The sequence below is a fragment of the Mauremys reevesii genome, linkage group 7, assembly GCF_016161935.1.
Source record: "Mauremys reevesii isolate NIE-2019 linkage group 7, ASM1616193v1, whole genome shotgun sequence".
Classification (NCBI taxonomy): Eukaryota; Metazoa; Chordata; order Testudines; family Geoemydidae; genus Mauremys; species Mauremys reevesii.
In genome coordinates this window covers 9,051,482-9,074,506 of record NC_052629.1, presented here as the reverse complement: position 1 = coordinate 9,074,506, position 23,025 = coordinate 9,051,482, and the positions used below count along the sequence as shown (strand labels likewise).

Below are 23,025 nucleotides of genomic sequence, written 5' to 3'. Positions count from 1 at the left end.
ATGACTCAACCTATCTCATGAGCTATTTTTCATATTCCTTATTTAGAGGACTTACTCATGTCTCAGAGAAAGCCTGCAATGTGATAAAGCAAATGTCAGGGAAGTGTAATGTGTGGTGGTGGTGGTAACACCTCCCCTGCCAAAAATCTTACTTCCAGATTTATGTGGCTCTATAAATTCATTCTTGCTTTTCCTCCCAAAAGAATGAGAAGACTTTGTCTTTCCCTTCCAATTAGCACAGCCCCATGAACAAGGGGTCAAACTCCTTCTGGGTGGCACTCCACTGCCTTTCACTGAGTTATGCCTAGTTTGAATTTGGTCCTTTGAATTTTCGGTGCCCTGAGTGTTATTTTTAACATACGAATTACAATATTGGCAGAGAACCATGTTCATTCAGTTTTTGTCTCCTGAAAATTGTCTCCAAGGGAAATTAAAAAATAAACAACTAAAGTAGGTCACATTCAGGCTATGGTTTCACTGCAAAAAGAGTGGAATTATAGTTAACTTGATGTAAAATCCCAGTGGAAACCAAGTGCAGGTAATTTTTAACCTTGATGTAGCTAGTCCAGTTTAACTCTAGACCCCTATGTTTACCTCAAGGTAGCTAGTCAAGGTAAAAACTACATTGCCCTATCTCCACTAGGATTTTACACTGAGAAAACTAACTCACTGTAAAAATACACCTGTTTTTTAGTGAAAACAGCCTCAGTGGAGTAGCTTCTGCAATGCGAAGGCCCGTAATCATATAAAATAGGGAAAAAATCTATTGCCGCCATCACCACAGAACGATATAGACCTTCCTTAAAACCAGTTAATGAACATCAGTGCGAGAGGTGCATGAACTTTCACCAACCTCTCTCCATAGTCAGACTTCTAACCCTTTTAAAAGCCCGGGGAGCTGCTAGAGTGTGACTTGTGATAGGAAAAAAAAAAAACCATTATTGGCAAGTCAAACAACAGTTCTCAAATGCTTTTCAACATAGCTGTTGCTCGCAAGGTTCAAAGACCAAGCTCAACGGGGGTGGGGGTAAGCATAGTGTTGCACTTGCTTACGCCAGGACTTGATTTGACTCACTGTTAACAGGGGCTAAATCCGGGCTTCTCAGGGGGATTAACACGTATACCTCCTGAGCTGCGACTGTTCCTTACTGGTACCACGTCACACTGGAAGTGAGGATTAATGGCTCTAGAAGATAACAGCTTATGTTTATTAAGGATCCTTCTCCCACCAGGCCACAAAATGCCTCACACAACCCCTGCTGTGCCAAAGAGGAAAAGGAAGTCTGATAGTGCCATTTGGAGAGAGGCTGTGACTCAGAAAGGGTGAAAAGCTCCAGACAGATGGGACAGCATCAGTGAAATAGTAGCCTTTGGCTGTGGAGAGTCAAGAGAATCAGCCTAGGCCTGAGCTTGCTGAGTGTGGGTGAACGGGGCGTGAATAGGATTTGGAGATGGATAGGAAGCCGGTGAAAGTGTTGGAGGATGGGATAGAGGCAGAGAGTGAGACAGTTGTCTGGGACCTCTGGGGTTTAGAAAGCTGTGTCTACAGCAGCGCAGCAGCTGTGGAAGAGTCAACCAGGTAATAGTATGGAAGCCAATCGATTGATTATGGGGTGGGAGAGGAGCAGCAAACAGAGGAAGACAACTGCTGTGCTGTTGTTCTTGCGTCTGCTGTAGAACAATAGCGGACAGAACAATTTCTTGGCGTAGCTTTTTTCTGACAGCTTGTAGATGCATTTGCCATTAGTAGCTCGGATTGGACATCACACTTTCACTGGGGGACATAAAATTATCTTCTTTATGTGAGTCACTGGGGAAGGAGGGGAAAGTGGCCTTTAGCAAAGTGCCTAATGCACAAAAAATACGTACTAGAGCCATGCGTTGTTTTGAGATAGGAGAAATACAAATGATGGCTAATACTGCAGAGCTTGCGAGGGAGGCAGCCTGGCATAGGGGAACCACAGGAATGGGAGGCAGGAGGCACGGGCTCTATTCCCAGCTTCGTCACGGACACACACGGTGACCTCCAACCAGTTTAACACTCTGGGCCTCAGTTTCCTCAGCTGGAGGGAACAGTTCTGGCCCCTCTCTCGTAAAGCATTCGGCCTGCCTCTGATGAAAGCTGCCATAAAGGCCTAGAGTTATTACTAGTACTTACATTAAGGCCAGAGCCAGACACTCCAGGCAGTCGGGACAGAAGCAGCCAGAGGAGGGAAGCGTGGGTATAAAGAGCCCCAGCTGGGGTCACCCTTTTCTCCAGCACCCCACTGGACCCATAGACCTCTCCCACTCTCAGACCACTAGGACCCAGGTGGTGGCTCCCCGCTGCCCCCTGGAGCCAGCCAGAGACTCCAGCTGGAAGGAGCAGAAACAGCCACGGCAGGGATCTCTGGACATTCAGAGCTTGGACTTGGCTTTTTCTGCCCTGAGCTGATTGGCTGTTTGTTCCAACCCTCCCCATCTCTTCACCTTCTCTTCACGCCACACCTGGCTTGCCTACCTTCTTCCCCTGCGCCCTGTCCCTCACCCCCTGTCCCTTTAGTTTAGCCTCTCCTACAGATGGATGAGCCATCACACAGCGTTTGGAGGTTCTGCAAAGGAGCCAAAACATTTCATTCGGATACCTTGGAGAGAACAGGGTGTAGTGCTGAGCCAGAAACATCACAATTGCCACTTGCAGCTGGTTCCTGGACAAGAAATGGCTCAGACACTCTGACATGTCACATGAATTTCCGGGTTCCAAACATCACACCCCCACAGCTGGCTGTGCACTACATGTCCCTCCCCTCACCCCTTTGGGCTCCATTCACAGAACTCTTACAGCTCCCAGGCAGAGGACCTAAGTCATTCAGTTCAAGATGGAAAAGGCTCATGGTTTGACTCTGGGAATCCCCAGTTCAGTCCCTGCTCACAAACAAAATGGCAGCTGTCACACAGGAGCGTTCCCACACACCACCTGGAAATAAGCCACCGGGTTTCCTGTGGTTCAGTCTTTTTAAAATAAAAATAAATAAATACTTCTGGGACCTTCTCTGGTAGCCCACTTGCTTTTACCCTCTCTTCTTTCAATATACCTGCTTTGAGGTTCCCATGACCCAAGACTGCTTTCACTTCTCTCCGTGGCACAAGCTTTTCATGAGCCTAATGGACTTATTGCAAGCAAAGCAGGCAGAATTTTTCAACAGTTTTTCTTTTATTTTACACTCCATAAAAACATTGCAGTTTTTCTTTCACATTCACAAGATCTTCAGGGAATTATTGCTATTTCCCATATTTAAAAAAAAACAATAAAAAAAAGTCAACGGACAAAGCAGCAGCACACACCGAACTCCCTGCAGACACAGAAACTCAACACAAAAGACAGTCAGTCCCCTTGTGAGAGACAATTTTACCAGAAGAAACATTAGGTGGGAGTGACCATACATATGACAGCAAGCCATGTAACACTGAAGACGACCACTTTTCTCCACATAGTACGAACCAGTAACACTTTGAAGAGGTCAGAGGATGGGGCTGAGACTTTTAGTCTAAATTCCACCAATTACAGTTTCAATGGATGGAAGAGTGACTTTGAGGAGGGTTAGATAGATGTTCAAGTATTACAGGGCAGTTCTTAAATAACAGATGAGATAGTAGCTCAGCAGGATAGCCTGATCACGTCATTTAAAGTCCCTGGTTCTCTGCGTTAGGTAAAAGCACATACAGTACAACGGCAAGTGCAGAAACACAGGAAACGCCACACCTAAATAGATCAATGGTCCATGTAATCAAATATCTTGTCACAGAGAGTGGCCAATGCCTGATGCTTCTGAGAAAGGTGAAAACCCCCTCTAATGCCCCTGATTCTGCAATAATAAAACCACAAAGGGAAGTTTCTTCCGAACCCCAGCTTCAGATCAGCTTAATCCCTGACGCATGAAACAAACAGCAAGGAAACAGGCAAAACGAGTATTAGAGTGCTTGCCCTCCCTGTCATTTCAAGGATTGTGCTTTTCATTTGACTTGCTCTTTCCTGATACAGTTGTTTATTGCTTACACTTTAAACAAGGCTGTTACAATTTTTCAAAGAGACAGGAACCGAGAGACAGTTGTATGGGTCTGACCCTTTTACGTGGAAGGGGTTCCATTGGGATCTGGAAGTACAGTAGTGGTTGCACTCTATTAAAAACTTAGAAAAGCAGTGTTGTTTTGTTTGTTTTTAAAGAGGACATTAAATCTCTAGAAAGCCAGCCCTGCGTACATCACTTTTGTTTGTAGTCAGTGTCCATATACACAAGTTACCACCAACTATGACTATTCCGTTTTGGAATAAATCAGTGAGGCCTTCTGTATTGCACGTTCATGAAATGTTCTTATTGGAATCACAGTTGGTATCAAAGGAACATATTATTTCTCATTTCCAATAGGGTTTAGCATGATGAAGATGCAGTAATCGGACTAAGTTTTAGCTGATGGACAGGAGAACGAATGGGCACAGAACTCAAGACTGAGGTAGGAAATGTGTAACATGAGCCTTCAAAGTTTTTGCTTAAAGTCAGTTCTTCTGCAAAAAAAGACACAGCTTCCCTTTTGCACGAGGCAACAGGGGGGCTAGGAGTGGAAGACAGGATCTCTGACTCATACTGTAGTAATTGGCCCATGAATCCAAAATTTGGTGAGATCAGACTCCTACGTTGTTTGATGTAATCAAATGCCTCCTCCAGGCGGAACTTTTTCGTTTTCATGAGATAAGCCATGCAGATGGTGGGGGAGCGTGAAATTCCGGCTTCACAGTGTACCAGGATTTTGCCTCCAGCTCGCCTCACGCAATCTGGAAAGAAATAATTCATTACAGACATTAGTTCTCATTGCGGACAGGAAGCATGCTGCAGTAGCCATTTCAAGTGACACTGAAAACAAAATGCATCATCTAGTCGAAGCCACATGTCCAGTCATCCAGGAGGAGGGTGAGTCCCCCTCTTATTAGATACACAAACAATTCATAATCAAGCAGAGATGGGCCTGAGTCAAAATACTGATTGGGGTCTGCTTAAGAATTGTCCCTTTGGTCCCAACGCTAATTTTAAGAAGTCTTTTTCCCTTGTCTTCTGCAAAAAAAATTAAACAAATTCTCTTTTCCTACAAAGAAAAGATGGAAAGCAATTCCATAGTAAGCAGAATGTTGTATTTGTTCAGCTTTGTGGGACAGAGTTTGGTACCCAACAGGCATTTGTATGATGCTGCCCTTCTAGCTAGCATAACATTTTCTTTGTTAGTGCTCAAAGTCATCAATGCATGGGGCCAGTTCTGCTGTCCTAAACTGGACAAAGCTGCCGTCATATTCAGTAGGAGTTTCACGTGGGATAGGACTGCAGAGTTTGATTGGGTAAGTTCACTTGGGCAACTAGTGTTTTTGGAAATGATGAACCTGAACCTCACTTTGGTTTTGAGAGACAACATTACACGTATTTGCCTTCATTTGACAGCTGTGTTGCAAAAATACCCCCAAAACACCAACCTAAAAACCCTCTTAAATGGTCCCAAACTGGACGATAGACAGTTATTAGGTTTGCACTGGGCAAGTATCTCAACCCATCTTTGAAAGTCTCCCAGTGAGCTGTCGAGCGCAGTGGGTGAAGATACATAATTGAGGGTTCATCTACATAGCAAAAATGACCGTTATAACACAAAACTTGAGGAGAAATACAGCACCGTAACAGAGCTGTAACAAAGCATGCACCTGTTTGCTTGTAGGGCAGAACTGCTGTATAACATGGCTGGGTCACTGCTATGTAATAGCAAGGTCTCTCACCACTGCTAAGATAGGCTTCTAGCCAATGTGAAATACCATCTTTGTGCCCTGCCCTGGATCTCTCTAGTATGACATCCCCCCCCCACACACACACACTCTTACAGTAGTGTGGGGATGCCAACCTTGATTCCTGCGGCTTCCACCACAATGTGCACAATAAATAGTATAAAGTCTCTAACTATAGCCCAGTTAAAGGATACTTGGACTTAAGTCAGGATATAAATGGCTTGTGCAAACTACCATTTTCCACATCAGGAGGCACTGAGGTTACTCACACAACACAATTATTGTTGTTAGATCAAAGAAAAATGCTTAAAATAAGCTCCTTCCATAAAAATCTAGTTTGAAAATAGAAATTCTCTGGTCAGGCTGGCTTGAGAAATATGTTCCTGAGTTTGCTGAGGAATAGAACATGAGTGTGTGCTCTATACGTGGCCCTGAAACAACATAGAAAGCTGAACACGTTCTCGTTTTCCTTTCCTCTTTTGTTGCCTGGCAAAGGACCAAATCCACAGCAGTTGGTTAAATTTAGTTGTTGTACAAAATAAACGATGTGCTTGAACTGCCACAGAAATCTAGAGTGCCCACCATGTTAGAAATAAAAAGGAAAACCAAACGTTACACCATCCTCAAAGTGTTTGGAGAGTTCGAAGTGACTCAACATCTACCAGAAAGGTGGTGGGGGGAATAATAAAAAAACTCCCTACTGATTGTGGTGCACGGGAGTTTCCTCATAAAAATGTAAAAAGCCCCATAAGTCATCAGAACCAGAAAGCAATTAGGGGCTAGAAATGTATTTTACAACCTGCAATCTACCCCTAGCTTTTTAAGAGTCAGCTGAATTTGAACGTCCGAACTAAACTACCAGCAACAGAGAGGCAGAAAGAAGAGACTTCACAATTAACTTTGTGATTCCTCTGTTTTCCTTTCAAATGTTATTGACAGCCACCCTTTTACGATGATCAATAGCACAAGTCTCCATGCAGGGTTACACCCATCTACTCTGTGTTTTACATTGTGCCTTCCTTTTGTAGTGCTCCACACAGTTAACTGCCATGCCATTAACCCCATCTAGGTCTAGCCAATATCCTGGGGGTGAGAGGGGAGGTCTGGATCTTTCAGAAGGCCTCCCAATTTTATGCAAGACAGGGTTACTCTAAAGCAAAAGTTAAGGGTGTGTCTACAGAGGGATAAAAAACCCTTAGCTGGCCTTGGTCAGCTGACTTGCGCTCACAGTCATCACTGAAAAAATGCTGTGTAGATGCTCCCTCCTCCCTGGGTCCCAGAGCTGAGGCCCTGGCCCAAGCCCAGAAGTCAACACAGTAATTTTTCCCCATGCAGTCCATGCCCAGTGAGCCCAAGTCAGCTGACCCAGGCCCACCGCAGGTGGGACATGGGTCTTTTATCCCTGTGTAGACATACCCTAAGTTACTAAGCACTTGTCTACATGTAAAATGCTACAGTGGCGTAGGTGCACCAATGCAGCTGTAGCATGTCAGTGTAGACACTGCCTACTCCGACGGAAAGGGTTCTCCCATCGGCGTAGGTAATCCACCTCCCCGAAAGGCAGTAGCTAGGTCAATGGAAGAATTCTTCTGTCGACCTAGCTCTGCACCCGGACTTAGGTTGGCTTAATGCTGCCCCTCAGCATGTGGATTTCTCACCCCCCTGACTGAGATAGTTGATAGACCTAATTTTCTCATGTAGACTAGGCTTTAGTAATCAAAAGGAATTAAAGGAAAAGCAAGGCCAAAATGGCTCTGCAATAATGGGGACAGCGCCTGCCACAATGGGGTTCTGGTCCCATGACTGGGACTCCTAGGCATTACTGCAATACAAACAAACAAACAAACAAACAAATACTAAGCTAACCCTGTATTCACTAGGAATCATGGGCCTTGTCCATAGGCCAAGAAAGCCAGTGGGAGTCTTTCCATTAACTTTAGTAGGCTTTGGACAAGGACCGATGGGCAGAGGACACCCCCAGACGAAAGCTAGAAGGAAGACTGTTGTCTTTGGAAACATTCCTTTATTGTGCTGAAATTACATGCGTGTTTGCTGCAGTCTTACAGACACCTAAAGAAACCTCAATTATCTCCAGCACCGTTCCATTGCCCCTGCCCTACGTATGCCTGTAGTCTGTGCAACTTGATGCCACTGAGTTGCCTTGTTCGGTCTTCTCCCGACAAACCCGAATATAAATCACATTTGTCCTCAAATTCTGCTCTCTACACAAATCTAGAAAAGAGACCCGGGAAGAAACTATGCTCCTAGTCCACATTTTCCTTATTTGCCTGCTTTAAATTCCTCTGATGGTGAGAAAAAAAACTATCCATCTCATTTTATACATGATTACAGTAAGCCTGGGCATTTGCAATGACATCTGGGAATGCGTGAAAATAATTTGTGCTTTCCCTTTTCTGGGAATGTGTGTAAATTAGTTGCCACATTTAGCCAGAAGAGATCTTTTTTAAATGAATCCCATTTATAAGACAGAATGGTTAAATGCAGTTTTCCCTCTCAAAAGTTAATTTGTGTGCCAATTCCATATGGATTTTGCACATAGATCTAGATTTAGTATTTAAACAGTGATTTTCATATTCAGACAGATGTAGATCTAGTTTTTAGGTCTGTTGTCTATTGGGTTGGAACAAGAGAAGGCGATCAGATTGCTGGGTTTTATTCCTAACTTTACCACTGACTTATGAAACCTTAAACAAAATCCTTAACTGCTCCATATGTCAATTTGCCCTTATGTGAAATCAGTATAACCCTTGACCACCTCATGGGCCTTTCATGATTTGAAAAGCGCTTTGAGTTCCTTAGCTGAAAGATGCTATAGAAGTACAGAGTATTCCAGATTTTTAAAAATTCAGTGACTCTTAAATATTTTTTAAAGATACAGGAGAATAGCTATACCTACCAATGAAATCTATGGCTTCCTGGAAGTGAGAGCTGATGTCTGCCATGTGACTGTCCTCCACTGGGATCCATTTATAACAATACTGCTCTTTAAAGGACTCTGAACCTTTCCTGGAGACATTGAGCAAGGCTGTGATGTGCAGGTTGGCTAGGAACTCACACTTGGAAGCATGGTAGGCACTGCCAAGGTAAAGGAAAGGCAGGATTTCAACTGGACCACCCTGGAAGTTAAAGATAAAAATAGATGTTATTTTGCTTTTTTGCCCCCCCCCCAAAGTGAGCTTTGTCTTAAGTGATGGCAGAATCATTGAACAGAGAAATTCAGCAGAGCCAGCGTGGGTGCTGACTCCCCTGTCTGGTGGTTTTAGATCCTGGCCAGTGAATCATAGTTAATGGCAGAGCCCACACAGAAAAAAGCTTTCATTTTCTTGTCCGTCCACATCTGTAAGGTCCGAAATCAGTTCCAGCCCACTCGTGCGCATGATGTTTCCTGCTTTCTTTAAAGTGCTTCCCCTTAGAACCCACCCAAACTGCTTTCATATGTGAAGCTAATTTCCCTGGAGTTTTTGCGGAGGCAAAAAGGGTGGTGCCATTTCAAAGCAGTGCACAAAAGGTGTGCCCAGAAGGCCAGTTAGTGCTTTGAATGCAGGGCTTGGAAACCACGCACACCAAGTATGTTAACAAGAAACCTCACGGTACTTAATTTGTAACCAAGAAAAAAAAACAACAAAAACCAAACAATCCCCCCACCCCCAAAGACTTCCGAATGCCTAGATATGTGTGTGTGCTGATTGTATGGCTGCTTTGAAAGCAAACCTGAAAACATAAATGGATTGAGGAGTAAAGCACCTTTTTCACCCACACTTGCACAGTGACAGCTGGTGTCTGTTTGCAGAGCCTCCCCCGACCTTGGTGACAAAGCTTAGCTTAGCTGCCTCCATTTCCTGCCCGCCTAACAGCAGTAACACGGAGGCACAGAACTCTGCCACGTCATATGCACCAAACACTCACTCCTGCTGCTCTGGGCCACCCACAGCTCTCTGCCACCAGAGATGTAATCTCTGTTCCTTCTTCCACGAAAGGAAGTAAAGACTAGATGCGGGGGAGGAGGGAGAGAAGGGGAACAAAACCCAAAACACAGCCTGACAGAGAAGCATTTCAAAGTGACTGAATTCGGCAGGTAACTTTCCCATGGTGCGCTCACTGCACAGCAACCAGGCTGAACGGCACAGCCTTCATTTGCACTATGCTGAATACCTGCCTTAGTCTGGCTACTAATGCTGTTATTCGGCACATAATGGGAAAGTGGCTGGAATCCGAGTGCTTTCCCTTTACAAGTCACCTAGAGACACGCTCCATAAGAGTGCCTTTTAGAAAATGTTTTGTTCAGCAGTAAAAAGGAATGAACATGCTCAGCCTGCTCAGGACAAAACTGGCCTCCAGGTTCAAGAAACAGAACCCTACTGAACGAAATCATCTTGATCCCAGAGTGAGAGCTGTAAACAGAAGTGTTCCACTGGGTGTGTTTCAGGTTATGAGGATCTCCCCAGTGGAAATGCCACAAAGAGGAAGTACCTACCCTGTGTGTCCTCATCACAGAGAAATTGATCTAGTCACAGAACCTAGTCCTCCCACTCTCACTCATAAGAACGGCCATACTGGGTCAGACCAAAGGTCCATCTAGCCCAGTATCCTGTCCACTGACAGTGGCCAATGCCAGGTGCCCCAGAGGGAATGAACAGAACAGGTAACCATCAAGTGATCCATCCCCTGTTGCCCATTCCCAGCTTCTAACAGAGGAGCAGGCAACCTATGGCACGCATGTGAGCTGATTTTCAGTGGCACTCACACTGCCCGGGTCCTGGCCACTGGTCCAGGGGGCTCTGCATTTTAACCATAGAATTACAAAATAAATCAACTGGAATATAAATATTCTACTTACATCTCAGTGTATAGACTATAGGTCAATATAAAAAAAAGTCATTGTCTGTATGAAATTTTAGTTTTTACTGACTTTACTAGTGCTTTTTATGTAGCCTGTTGTAAAACTAGGCAAATATCTAGATGAATTGATGTACCCTCTGAAAGCCTTCTGTGTATCCGCAGGGGTACATGTACCCCTGGTTGAGAACCACTGATACAGGGGAGTGAAAAGCGTTGGAGATCAAAGGTAGATAGGTGCGTAAGTCCTTAATGGCTGATAATACATGTGGCAGTTCTTTTCCTGCCCCTGCTTTAAGATTTAAGTCCCCTAGAGTGACATTTGCTGCTTAAGGATTTTGAAAAGGAAAGTCTCCTTTTGCTGACTGTGATGTACCTGCCAGTGTGATGAGAAAGTCAACAAAATAGAATATTTGTGCTAGTTATGCTGGTTTGTGGTTTTCCTTGTTTTGAAAACACTAGTACAAGGTACTACTGAGCAGTATTTGGAAGGGCTCTTTATTTGACATGTGGATTGTGATTCACACTACAATGGCTTTTTTACTAGTACCCAGGGCTGTTTGCATAGCAGTGGTATGCAGATATTTCACAAGTTAGATGCAGCTATCATTTGTGATCTACTTAGGGGCTTTAATTCAAGAGGCATCATGATTCCTTTGGCTGTCAGTACCTCCAGAAGAGTTGCCGCAGTTTCTCAGATCAAGATTTGGTTATTTCTCAATTGGGGTGGCGGGGCGAGGCCGGGGGGGAGGGGGGGGAGGGAATCAGATATGTACAAATATTGTTGTCCCAAGATACCACAAAGACTATCTGGCACATCTGTAATTATGGATTTTAAAAAAATAAGACAGATGGTATTTTGCTTTTTTTCCTATTGCTTGGGATAAGTGAAAGCTCTTTCTGTGGGCTCAGTCCTGTACCATGGAAGTTAATGGGAGCAGAAGCTGGCTGCTGTGAAAATATTGTGTATCATACACTTTATATAATAAATAGTTAGATTCTAAGGTAACCAGATTGTAAATTTTTTTGGACTTTTGCACGAGATGGGGGCAACACGTTGCAAAGAGGACAGAGGATTCCTCGAGTGCCTTTCCCTTTCAGGATTGAACTCACAACCCTGGGTTTAGCAGGCCAATGCTCAAACAGTTCTAGGAGATTGGTATATCTCCAATTATTTCCCTTTAAGTCCCTAAGAAATAACCTACAACTAATCTGAACCTCAGAGGTGCAGCAAATGCTATGTTCTCCTTACCCCTGTTTCCCTTTCCCTATATATTTCCCTTCCCCTATAGCATTTGTCAGATCATTTTGAATTTGTTTGCTCTGTTAAGTGGTATTTGCTGGCTCCAATCCTAATCTCAAGTCTTCAGCACTTACGACCCCAGGAAAACAGGAAAAAACACAGACCCATTCTTTGACAGCTTAATTGAAGCACCAGATGAAAATAACAGAGTGAATAGTCAATTATAACAGGAAGCCCTGGAAAATGTCTATGTGGGGGAGGGGACAGGGAGAATTATTCACAACTTCCCCTAAACACACCTGATCATAAGCCGGTTTGTAGTTGGTGCTCTGCTTCTCACAGTGGCTGTTGAGGTTTCTCTCCGTTTCATTTCTCTCTGGGGAAATGGGTTTTACATCGACACAGCACTCAGGATATTGAGAGTAAAAGGTTTCATATCCCCCTAGGAAAAAAACAGAGAGAGAAATATGAATTTTCAGGTTTCTGAACATTTAGTTACTTAAGCTGGCTCACAAATTAAGCTTCCAATAAATCAGAATACTGCGTAAGAAATGACCAGGCCCATGTGGTGTTCAGTAACAAAGAAAGTTCCATTCAGTCAAAGTGTTTGTTTAAAAAGGCTTTGTGCTCTCAAAGAAAAACTGTGCGACCGCTAACAATTATTAACTTGCTAATAAACTGATGGATGCAGATTAAAACCATTTGTGAATGTAAATTTCTTGGAGCTGGCAAATATTAACTTTGAGGACTAAACATTTAATGTGTTTTATAAATGATCAGAATTTCTAGCACTTGAGATAGAAATCTCCTTTTCTACATACAGTTTTCATCCTCTTTATGTCAATTCTTACTCTATGCATTGTGACAACATAAATAAATAACATAAATGAATTCCATATATTTGCATTTTTATACGAGTATAAGCATATAGGATGTGTTTACACTGTGATGATTAATTACACAATCACCAGGGATTGCAAGTTAATGAAGATGTTTTGAATGAAATCGATCCATTAAATAACAGCCATAAAACTTAATGAAATCCTGTGATAGCCTTTGACAACTGGATAGCCCCACATGAGCTATTCTGCACCGGTTTACGTACAGTGTTATAGTCACTGCATTGCTAATGAAAAGGAATTAATCCTATTATTACATTGTAACTCAAAGTTTGTCATTAGCTAAACTGACATCTATTTCACCACCATGAATATTCTGCACATCACTTTCAAGTGTGAATGCGAACAACAGTTGGAACAGAAACCATTTACAAGCCATTTTTGTAATTTATTAATTGCACCTTTTAGTGAGTTTCCAGTAAAAGAAAAAAGGAAGAATAAGTCTTAACAGTAAATTTAATAATCCTTAGGAGCGTGGCCCAACAGTAAATAAGACCCCTTGACCAAATAAATGCAAGATATGCTTAGCTGACTCGCAACCGTTTAATACCACTATACTGTGTCAGTGCACGGTATCATATTAATGGAATTCCTCAAGAACAACAGAAGTCCTAAAGTTTTGAATGACTGCATAAGAAAACTGGATATATTCGCTACCCAAATAAAGATACAGTCATGCTGACATTTTAACCTGTGCCTCAGTACGCAGCGTTTGAGAGGACATATGCTGAAATTCATGCTGCTCTTAATAACAGGGGTGCTGGAGTTGCAATCTCTTTTCTATTTTCTTCAATGGGCTTTAGATCAGGCCCTAGAAGGATAGGAATTCCATCCATTCATAATTCAGAAGCATATCTTTCCACCTACTGCAAGCCAGTGCAGCCCTTTGCCAGTGAGTATGCCGTGAAAGTCACTAGGTCAGGAGGCAAATAAATAAATAAAATACAGGGCTTTCAAGGGGCTAATAAAACAATATCCAGGGCAAATAGTGTTGGCTTTTTAGGTAAGTATTACAAGCCCTCCAACTCACTCACAACCATGCTTTGAAATTGCCTCTCAAACACCCCAAACTCCATCTAGGTTTTGATCAGTCTTCCTTGTCTTCCTGCTGGCATTGCGTAGGAAGAATCTATGTTATTTATATATTTTAACCATTATAGCTTTTTATGACCCATATTGTTGTTTTCACTCTTGAATAAGCATAGAAATCTGCCCAAGAGAAATCTAGATCTGTCTTCCACAGAGACACAGATTTCTCTTGGGCAGATTGTGTATGCAGCAGGCAAATGGTTAAGCCTTGGGGATCAAGATATTTGCAGACCATTCTTAAAATGAGTCATCGTCTCATCTGGTCCTCCAGCTCTATCTCTCCCCCCCTCCTCCTTCCCCTCCCCACACAACCTAACGTCCTTGAGGTTATTTCTGCAAATACTAGATTGCTCATTACATTGAAGCACAGTACAGATCTCTATTTTCAGCAATAATTAACGTAATTCTTGTTATATGAAGCTAATACCACTACCCAGCAGTAAGTCATTTATTGTTCTACCCTTCAATGACCCCTTTCCCTACACACACACACACACACACACTCTCTCTCTCTCACTCACAGTTCACCTCCACTCATGGAAGATCTGACATGTTGAACTCCTAGAGCTAACAAATTAAGGGAAGCTTACAAAAAACAAAAACAAAAAAAAACCCAACAACAACCCACCCAAACAGGCATGATGTACTCAGTACTAAAAAGTATCAGAGGGGTAGCCGTGTTAGTCTGGATCTGTAAAAGCAGCAAAGAATCCTGTGGCACCTTATAGACTAACAGACGTTTAGCAGCATGAGCTTTCGTGGGTGAATACCCACTTCGTCGACAAAGTGGGTATTCACCCACGAAAGCTCATGCTGCTAAACGTCTGTTAGTCTATAAGGTGCCACAGGATTCTTTGCTGCTCAGTACTAAAAGCAATTCTTTATAGAATTGTACAGGGCACTGTGATTAGCCAACAAGAGTTCTGACTCATCCCTCTATCTCATCATAACTGCCTGGGTCAGGCCCCAGTTAGCCACACTTTCCCTGTAGCCAGTGCCCCCTCTCTTCACACCACCCCCTTGAATGGTAAACAAGGATGACAGGGAGAAACTGGCTCTCTTATGGCTCTTTGTGTTTATGTCCTCGCTCTACAGTCAGATGATTTTTAACACAATTCGAAACACAGACTGCGGCTTTAGGACAGCCTGCCTACCAAAGTCAGCAACAGCTTCCAGGAAAAAATACCCTTCAACAATCAACAGGATGATCCATTTCATGTACCTGGGATTAGGCAGCAATGTTAATGTTACAGAAAACAAAATTAAACTGTTTTCTGATGAGTGATCGGAGAGTTTCGAAAGTGATTATTTCCTTCTGGCATTTCAGAAGAGGGCATCTCCCGGAACCACAGTGACTTCGAGGGGTCTGTCTCCTTACTGAGTCAGCCTAGCTGCCCACTGAGTCAGCCTGGCTTGTTTCAAACCGCACCATTTCCTAAATGCTGCTACACGTTTTATGTTCCTGCTCTGGTGGACTCAAGCTTTCAGTGTGTTTACCGTAAATGAAACGGGGCTGGGGGGGAAAAAGGGAAGAGAGTCTGTAGTTTTACTAATTAAGGGAAAGTACTTCTACACTGAGTGGATATAAAACATTTTGCAATAAAACCCCTGCGTGTCACTCTTCCTCTGCTATATTACATATCCCACAAACACAACTTCAAAGTGAGGGGCAGTGCATTACAAGGGAAAAGATGGTCCCGTGGTTAAAACACCAGACTGAGAATCAGCAGATCTTGATCTTTTCCCAGCTTTTCCTGAGTGACCTTGGACAAGTCACTTAACACCCCTGTGAGGTGGAGGTTGAAAAGCTTAACTCGGCATTTGGAAAATGCTTTGAGCTCATCCAAGGGAAGAGGATATAATATTACTACATATTCCCATCTCGGGTGATGGGGGCCTTCCTTCAGCCTTGTACCATGGAATATATACCTGCATCTCACGCAACTACACTCTTCTCTCTTGTGTTGTTCCTTATATGACGCACAAATTGCAATGAGACTATGCAAACAGAAGAATTGATCAAATTACCCTGTGGTCACTAAAAGATTACGCTGCATGCATGCTTATCAATGGACATATTCTCAGGTTTGTAATTCACACAAACCACCTATGATTTACAACTTCTCCTCTCCTCACTTACAAATGCCCTACTTTCCCAGCATTGCTACAATCTATTTGTTTATTGCGAGGGATTGAAGCCTTTTTCTTTGTTTTAAATTTCCACTTTACATTTTAAAATCCTTTCAGGAATAAAATCTTCTGTTATTTCCTGGAATAGAAAACTGCAGCTTAAGAGTTGCAAGACCACAAGATGAAGTGTTACTGAAAAAAGTATGGGACAGGGCTTCTGTTTCTTTACACGGATTTCCCCCTTCTCCCCCACCACCCCTATACTCCCCTTTACTAACAGCTAAAAGCACAGGCAGCAGGATTTTTTTAAAAAAAAAAAAAGGAATGAAAACGCAAGGCTAGAAGGACAAAAGAGTTACAAGGAGAAATGAAGGAGAAGGGTGAGCAGGGCGGACAGAAGAAAGGGCTGATTGCTCATTTTTATTGTTTTATGACCCATACATTACACAAAGGAAAACAAAAACCAGCAATGAAAATGCTATAAATAGTCATTGGGAGTACTGTACTGGTGCCATCGGCCATTGGATTCTCACGCTGGTGAATTACTGTGGCCCCAGAGAAGTCTTTTTAGCACTGTTCTTCCCAGATTACTTAGGTGTTCTCTGCTCTGCTGAACACAGGAGCAGATTACTTGGATTTTCAGTTATACGCAGGAGTTATGACATGTCTGATTGAGGTAATTTCCACCATTTTAGAGGATTTCAGACACTCAGCAACACTGCCAAGTGAAATAATCCATTATTCCCTTACTGGCAGAAAGAGGAATTCATCATTTAAATAGTGCCCACACTGCCCAGGTAACATCAATGTTCAGGTTAGCAACAACAGCCCAGCATACTTTTACCTGCATGACTCATTAACCCTGCAGATGGCTCTAATTCATCTCCATGTTGAAGCCACCTGGTTCCATGGTAATGAACCACACACACACTTCAGCTCTTATTCCTTAAAGGTGGGTTCGGCCACCCTAACACCAGGTCTAGTGGCCAAGGGACAGACAGGCTCGGGTCTACCGGGGGTGATTTGCAGGGTGAGGAAAAGAAATGAAATGAAACTTCAATCCTTGAGGGGGCCATTTAGGGATTAGGGGCACAAATTGGGGGTTGGTCCTGCTTTGAGCAGGGGGTTGGACTAGATGACCTCCTGAGGTCCCTTCCAACCCTGAGATTCTATGATTCGGGGTGACCTCCTGTGTGTAAAATATGGCTCATGTCCCCAGCCCAGGGGTGGATGCTGCTCTTTCTGTGGGGTATGTTGTTCTGCGGGGATCGCAGCTGTTACCTGGCTCCACTGGCTGGAGGCTTTTATCTCATTTTGTCGATAAATAACTGAGCTGGGCTCCCGCTTCACTGCGTGCTCATCTCTCCCCTCCACTCCTTTGTTTTCTATTCTACCCACCTCTCACTACCTTTCTAAGCCCCCATTTCTTCCCCCCACAAAAAAACACAATATATTGAGATATACCAATCTCCTAGAACTGGAAGGGACCCTGAAAGGTCATCGAGTCCAGCCCGCTGCCTTCACTAGCAGGGCCAACTACTGATTTTTGCCCCCGATCCCTAAGTGGCCCCCTCAAGGATTGAACGGGCAACCTTGGGTTTAGCAGGCCAATGCTCAAACCACTGAGCTCTCTCTCCCCCCAGCTTCCCAGGCGCCCCTTCCCATCGCCCCCTGACCTTTCAGGAAGCAGACCCTGGCCCCGGTCTCGGGCAGGCTGGACAGCAGCGCGTTGAGGACGATCTGCGCCGTGCTCTCCTTCTTCAGCTTCTGCCAGTGCCCGGTGCCTTGATCCAGGACGATCACCGCCGCCAGCCGCGCCGCGGCCGCGCCTTCCCCCGGCAGCAGCAGCCGGGTTCGGGCCGCCTCGTCCGGCACCACGAAGTTGAGGGGCACGGGGCCGCCGCGGGCCCGGCGCATCACGACCGAATTGAGGTTGACATTGAGCGCTCCCCGCAGGCGGGAGGCCGAGTAGGACAGGTAGGGTCTGCAGTCCAGCACCAGGCAGCGGGAAGGCTCCTTCCGCAGGAGCTTCCGGAGCTGGCGGCAGTCGAGGGCCGTCACCTTCTTCATCGCTGTCCCCGGCCGCGGCCCCCTCTCCTCGAGCGTCGCCGGCGGCGGATCCGGCTGCACTGAACAGGGGTCTCGCTTTTGCGTGGCTTAAATTGAGGATGGGAAGGAAGGGAGGGAGGGGGGATCCCCTGTACTGTAGGGGCCGGGAGCTTAACTGGGCGGGTTACAGCTGGTCCCCTAATCCCCCCTGCCTGCCGCTGCGGCGCGCCCCGCTCCGCCGTTGCATTTCCACCGAAGCAGCAGGGGATTCCGTTCGCCGGGGAGGAAATTTATCTGAATGGAACGCCGGCTCCTGACGGCACTGCCCATATAAGGAGAGTGACGCCACCAGCGTTCTAAATATGGGCAACCCCCGCCCCCTCCACGCCGGGGCCGCGGCCACTAAGGTGGGGTGGGGGAGGGAAGCGAGCCCCTCCCCCCCCCACCCCGTGAGCAGCGCCCGGGGGGAGGAAGAGGGGAAGGCAGAGGCGCTGCTCAGCAGAGTTAGTCAGCCCCGAGCAGAGGAAGTTGAAGAACGCCTCAAAAATTCTCCAGTCATCAGCCTCCTTCAGCTCACTCATCACCGCGGGCCCCGGCGGCTTAGTAATGGCAGCGAGGAAGCGCGATGGGGGAGGAGGAAGCGGGGGGGAGGAAGGGCAGGGGTTGCTCACCTTCCTTAGAACCTGGGCCCCCGGAGAAGGCGGGGGCTTCAAAGGGCTGCAGATACCTCCTGGGGTTGGTGTTAAAACCTTAGCGAGGCTTCTGATTAAGGATGCGGACTGGGGTGTCAATCGACAGGAAACACAGGCAAGGCCCTGGCTACAGGCATCAGGGCAGAGCCCTAAAGCAGAGGCAAAAGGGCTAGAATTTGCACTTTACCCCCATTTCTAGGAGGAATACATGACCCTCCTGAGAAGAGCAGATTTGTCTGTCTGCACCAGGGGGTTCCAGCCACCATGGTGGCTAAAAGCAAGGCAGCTCCCCAGTGTAGACAAGGCCTAAGATACAGCACAGTCTGGCAAAACACAGGGTAACATTCAAGGAGAATTAGGATAGCTTTGCCATGGTAATAGGTTTTAAAGTGGGAGGAGATGGTGTAGGGGAGGGTATGACGTGGGAAACGTCCTGAAATCCATCAACCCCTTTTTTGCTTATTACTCTGACTTATATCATGTCTAAATTCTAGATTATAAACTCTTTAAGGCAGGGGACCTATTTTACACTCTGCAAATTACCTAGTACACTTGTGGATGCTATAAGAATCATTAGGTACCTAGATCTACCCTCTGAGAGAGTGTGGGTGGGGAGAGTATCTAGCATGGTGGTTCTCAACCTATTTAGGCCCACAGTGTGTTATGTGGGCCGCATCCAATACTACCTATACAGCCCTGAGGATGTCACATGGGCTGCAGCTGTGTGCTGATTGGGCAGCAGATTGAGAACCGCTGACTAGCACAATGGGGCCTCTGTCCCTAACTGGGACCTACCCAAATACAACTAATAAGCACCACTTAGGGCATCTGGTGTGACATTTTATTTCATTGTACATATGATTTGTAAAATGACCAAGTGGACACTGGCAATACCTGAAAGGTCGGCACAACCGATACACGAAAGCATAAGCTCAGAACCAAACTACAGCAGCCACTAAAGATCATACTGGCCCTAATTCAAAACATTATGTATATATGTCATCATTTAGCTGATGCCTCAAAAGTGTTCCAGGCAGCTCACAGAACATACTGAAGATGCTGTCCTTAACCCAAATTGCTTACAATTTAAATAGATAATAAATTATAATCTACCTTCATTTTTTCAAATACTACAAATATACCAAAGTACAAGATTCATCCTAACTCACAAAATAAGTAAAGAGGGTTATGATAAAGGGACAGGAGGGGAAGCGATATATCTATCTCCAGGGGGTCTGTATTAGTCATACACCTCTGAAAAGTCAACCCAAAAGTCAGCCCAAATTCAGGCCTCCTCCTTCTGCGGAATGCCAGTTGTTCGTTAGCTGTGAGGTCAGCCATATCACCAAGCCACGTGTCAATGGTGGGGGGGGGGGGAAATCACCTTTTCCATTGTGTAGCATTAATTTTTTAGCGACAAAAGCTGCACATTGGAACAACACTGTCTTGTTACCAGGTCGTCTCCAGGTATCAGGAATATTCAGAATGAACCTTAAGGAAGAAGGCTCCAACTGAGCCTCCAATATCAAACTGGTCCTTTGACCTACCTCATAGCAGAAGTTCTTGATACGTAGAGAAGATGTCTGTCTACTTCGTAAAATCTAACGTGCAAAGAAAATGTTCGACGTGGCATTAGGTACATGCTATTATTCTTTTTTATAGTGCCCCTTTCCCCTGCCTCTTGTAATCTCTCCACATGCCCCAGACTGCTCCATCCACCCAAACAGCCAGTCTCATAATGAGACCAAAACAGCCAATCAGATGTTACCAATGATGAGGAAAGTCTCTGGTGGGTGGGTAGAGCCTACATGCCTCAGCTACCTCTAACAGCTTGAATGTAGGCATGCTTTGTATTCCCATAGCACCTGCTACCCCACAGTCTCAAAGAACAGCCTCACCCCTAACCCTGAGGGAGGTAACTATTATTACCATTTTGCAGGTGGGGAATCTAACAGAGAGGTGAAGTCTCAGGCACAGGAAGTCTAAGGCTCAGCGTGATCAGAACCCACATTTCCTGCCTCCCAGGTCTGGGCTTTAGCCATGGACCACTCTTCCTCCCCCTCAGGGAATCTCAACTGTAGAGAGTGGACCTTGGAGAGACTTCCCCCTTAACATTTACTCCCCCTGATTGAACCAGTCAGTGGGTGTGAAGCGGGGAAATTTGGAGACCAGGCAAGGGAACTCACCCTCTCCAACTAATCCTTCCTTATTCACGTCCTCAGAACACAATGGAAGAGGAAGAGAAGGATATGGGAAAGAAGATGCAAAGTTCTCCTGCCCAAGAAGGGGGGAAACCAGTCACAGGATGTCTTCTCTTACTCTCAGGATGAAAGCACAAGAGAAAAGTGAGGGGGTAGAGGAGGGAGCCTGACTGCCCCATTCCCCAGCCCAGCCATCTGACAAAGCCCATGGTTACAGTGTTAAATGACAGGGACTCTTTCCTAGAACACCCCTCTCACGTTTAGGAATACGTCAGCAATACAGGACCTGATCCTGTAACTTATTGAGTGCATGGGGTTAGTCACGTAAGGGCTGCAGGACTGGACCCAGGCTTTTTTCAGTTTGGTGTGAGGCATTGGTGTGGTTCCTTTATTTTGTGATTAGCAGGTGCTCAAAGTGAGAAGAGAGAAGGGGGTTGGATTCTTGTAAAGGGAAGTGGCTGAGCAAGCCAAAAACCACCCTGGTTTAGGTAGGAAACTCCCCTCCCCCGTTCTGCCTCCCTCTTTCACCTTCCATCATTACCTCCAGCTGCTGTGCTCTCTCTCCCCTCCTCCCCCTTGTTAATCTCTCTGGCTATTTCTTCCACTGTTCTGGGCTTTTTTATCAGCTCTCTCAGAGCAAATGGTCTCTCTCGTTTTATTTCTGACTATTTCCTTTAAATTATTTCATTCTTTCCCCCACAACCCGAGACTCTTTGTTTCTCCTTGTTCTTGGGAAACAATGAGAAACTTTTCCTTTGTGTGTCAGACGCGCTGGCACTTGGCTCCCGCTAGAGAAAAGGGTCGGAACAAAGCTTAACTGTAAATACAGGTAAAAGCTCCCACATGTGCAGTATCCAGGGTACACTATAATATGCTGCCTCTTAACAGACCCAGCGTGCCTTTATTAAGAATATAATTAAAAAACAGCTTTAAAAAGGCTTAGTCAAATAAATAAACACTGCTCCTTTGAGCACTACATATTTTAAAGGGAAGAGATACGTGATCAGCCAGCTTTCCATGACCACCTGTTGTGTTTATTAGTATAATCATTGCGTATAAAGGCCCTATTGTGTTAGGTGCTGTACATACCCCTTGTAAGAGAATCTTTGCCTCAAAGAGATGACAGTCTAAATAGATAATACTGAGAAAGGAAGTGCTGTTAGCCGCATTTGAGAGATGGGGAACTGAGGCACAGAGAGTTTAAGTGACTTGTCTGTGGTTACACATGGAAATCTATGGGAGCTGGACCAGTTCATTAACCGCAAAATCATCCTTCCCAAAGCAAAGTCCTTACGCTGCTCTGGCCCCAATTTGTGAAGCTACATTTCAAATGTGAGAGAGACTCAAAATGAGGGACAAAACCGCCGAGCAGACGGCTTGACATTTCTTTAAAGGCACATGAAGTTTTCCATAATCTCCCTTTCTAAATTCAAACTTGCTGATGTCAAACACAGAGCAGCAAGCAGTGAGATAGCAGGTTTGTGTCAGTGATGTTGGTAAACTGAGGTCTAGAAATGAAGGTAAATACATACCTGGGATTGAGGGATGGCTGGAAGACAACAAAAACAAGATTGGAGAGTTAAGGACACAGAGATTTGACAACTCTAATTCTCACTGTTCATAATCCTAATAAAACAGAGCAAATAATGAATTAATGATCCCTGCATTATAATTTATCTCAGTCTGAATATAGTAACATTGTCAAGTTCTGATTTTTTTTATTGCTATATGCAATCAAAGATAAATACTCTGCATTCCATTACAATCTCTCACCTTGCTTAACGGCACCGCCAGTGTGATTCATTGTTGAATCTGACCCTCTTTTCAGAAAGGTGTTGCTAATTTGAAGACTAGTAATTGCACATGCATTTGTGATAAACTGAGTTAGTCGATCTTTGAGTGCAGCATATGTAGATTCCAGCAAATCGTAAATGGCTATTGCCAAGGAATTATGCAAAACTGGATGCAACATATTGTAAAATTAGGCCCAACCAGCTGATGGAATTGGGGTTTTATTGTAGAATGAGTGTACCAGACTTGGAATCTATTCCAGATCTGCCACTAACTT

General features: G+C 44.7%; 1 protein-coding gene across 1 annotated transcript; it reads right to left on the bottom strand.

Annotated features, from left to right (window-relative positions):
* Positions 1–3,174: 3,174 nt before the first annotated feature.
* Positions 3,175–18,381, bottom strand: DUSP5 (dual specificity phosphatase 5). The gene is made up of 4 exons (XM_039482549.1): positions 17,692–18,381; positions 12,197–12,339; positions 8,715–8,934; positions 3,175–4,810 (listed from the first exon to the last, which is right to left on the bottom strand). The coding sequence occupies exons 1-4, from the start codon at positions 18,083–18,085 to the stop codon at positions 4,410–4,412; spliced, it is 1,158 nt and encodes a 385-aa protein (XP_039338483.1). The 5' UTR covers positions 18,086–18,381; the 3' UTR covers positions 3,175–4,409.
* Between the last annotated feature and the right edge of the window lie 4,644 nt (positions 18,382–23,025).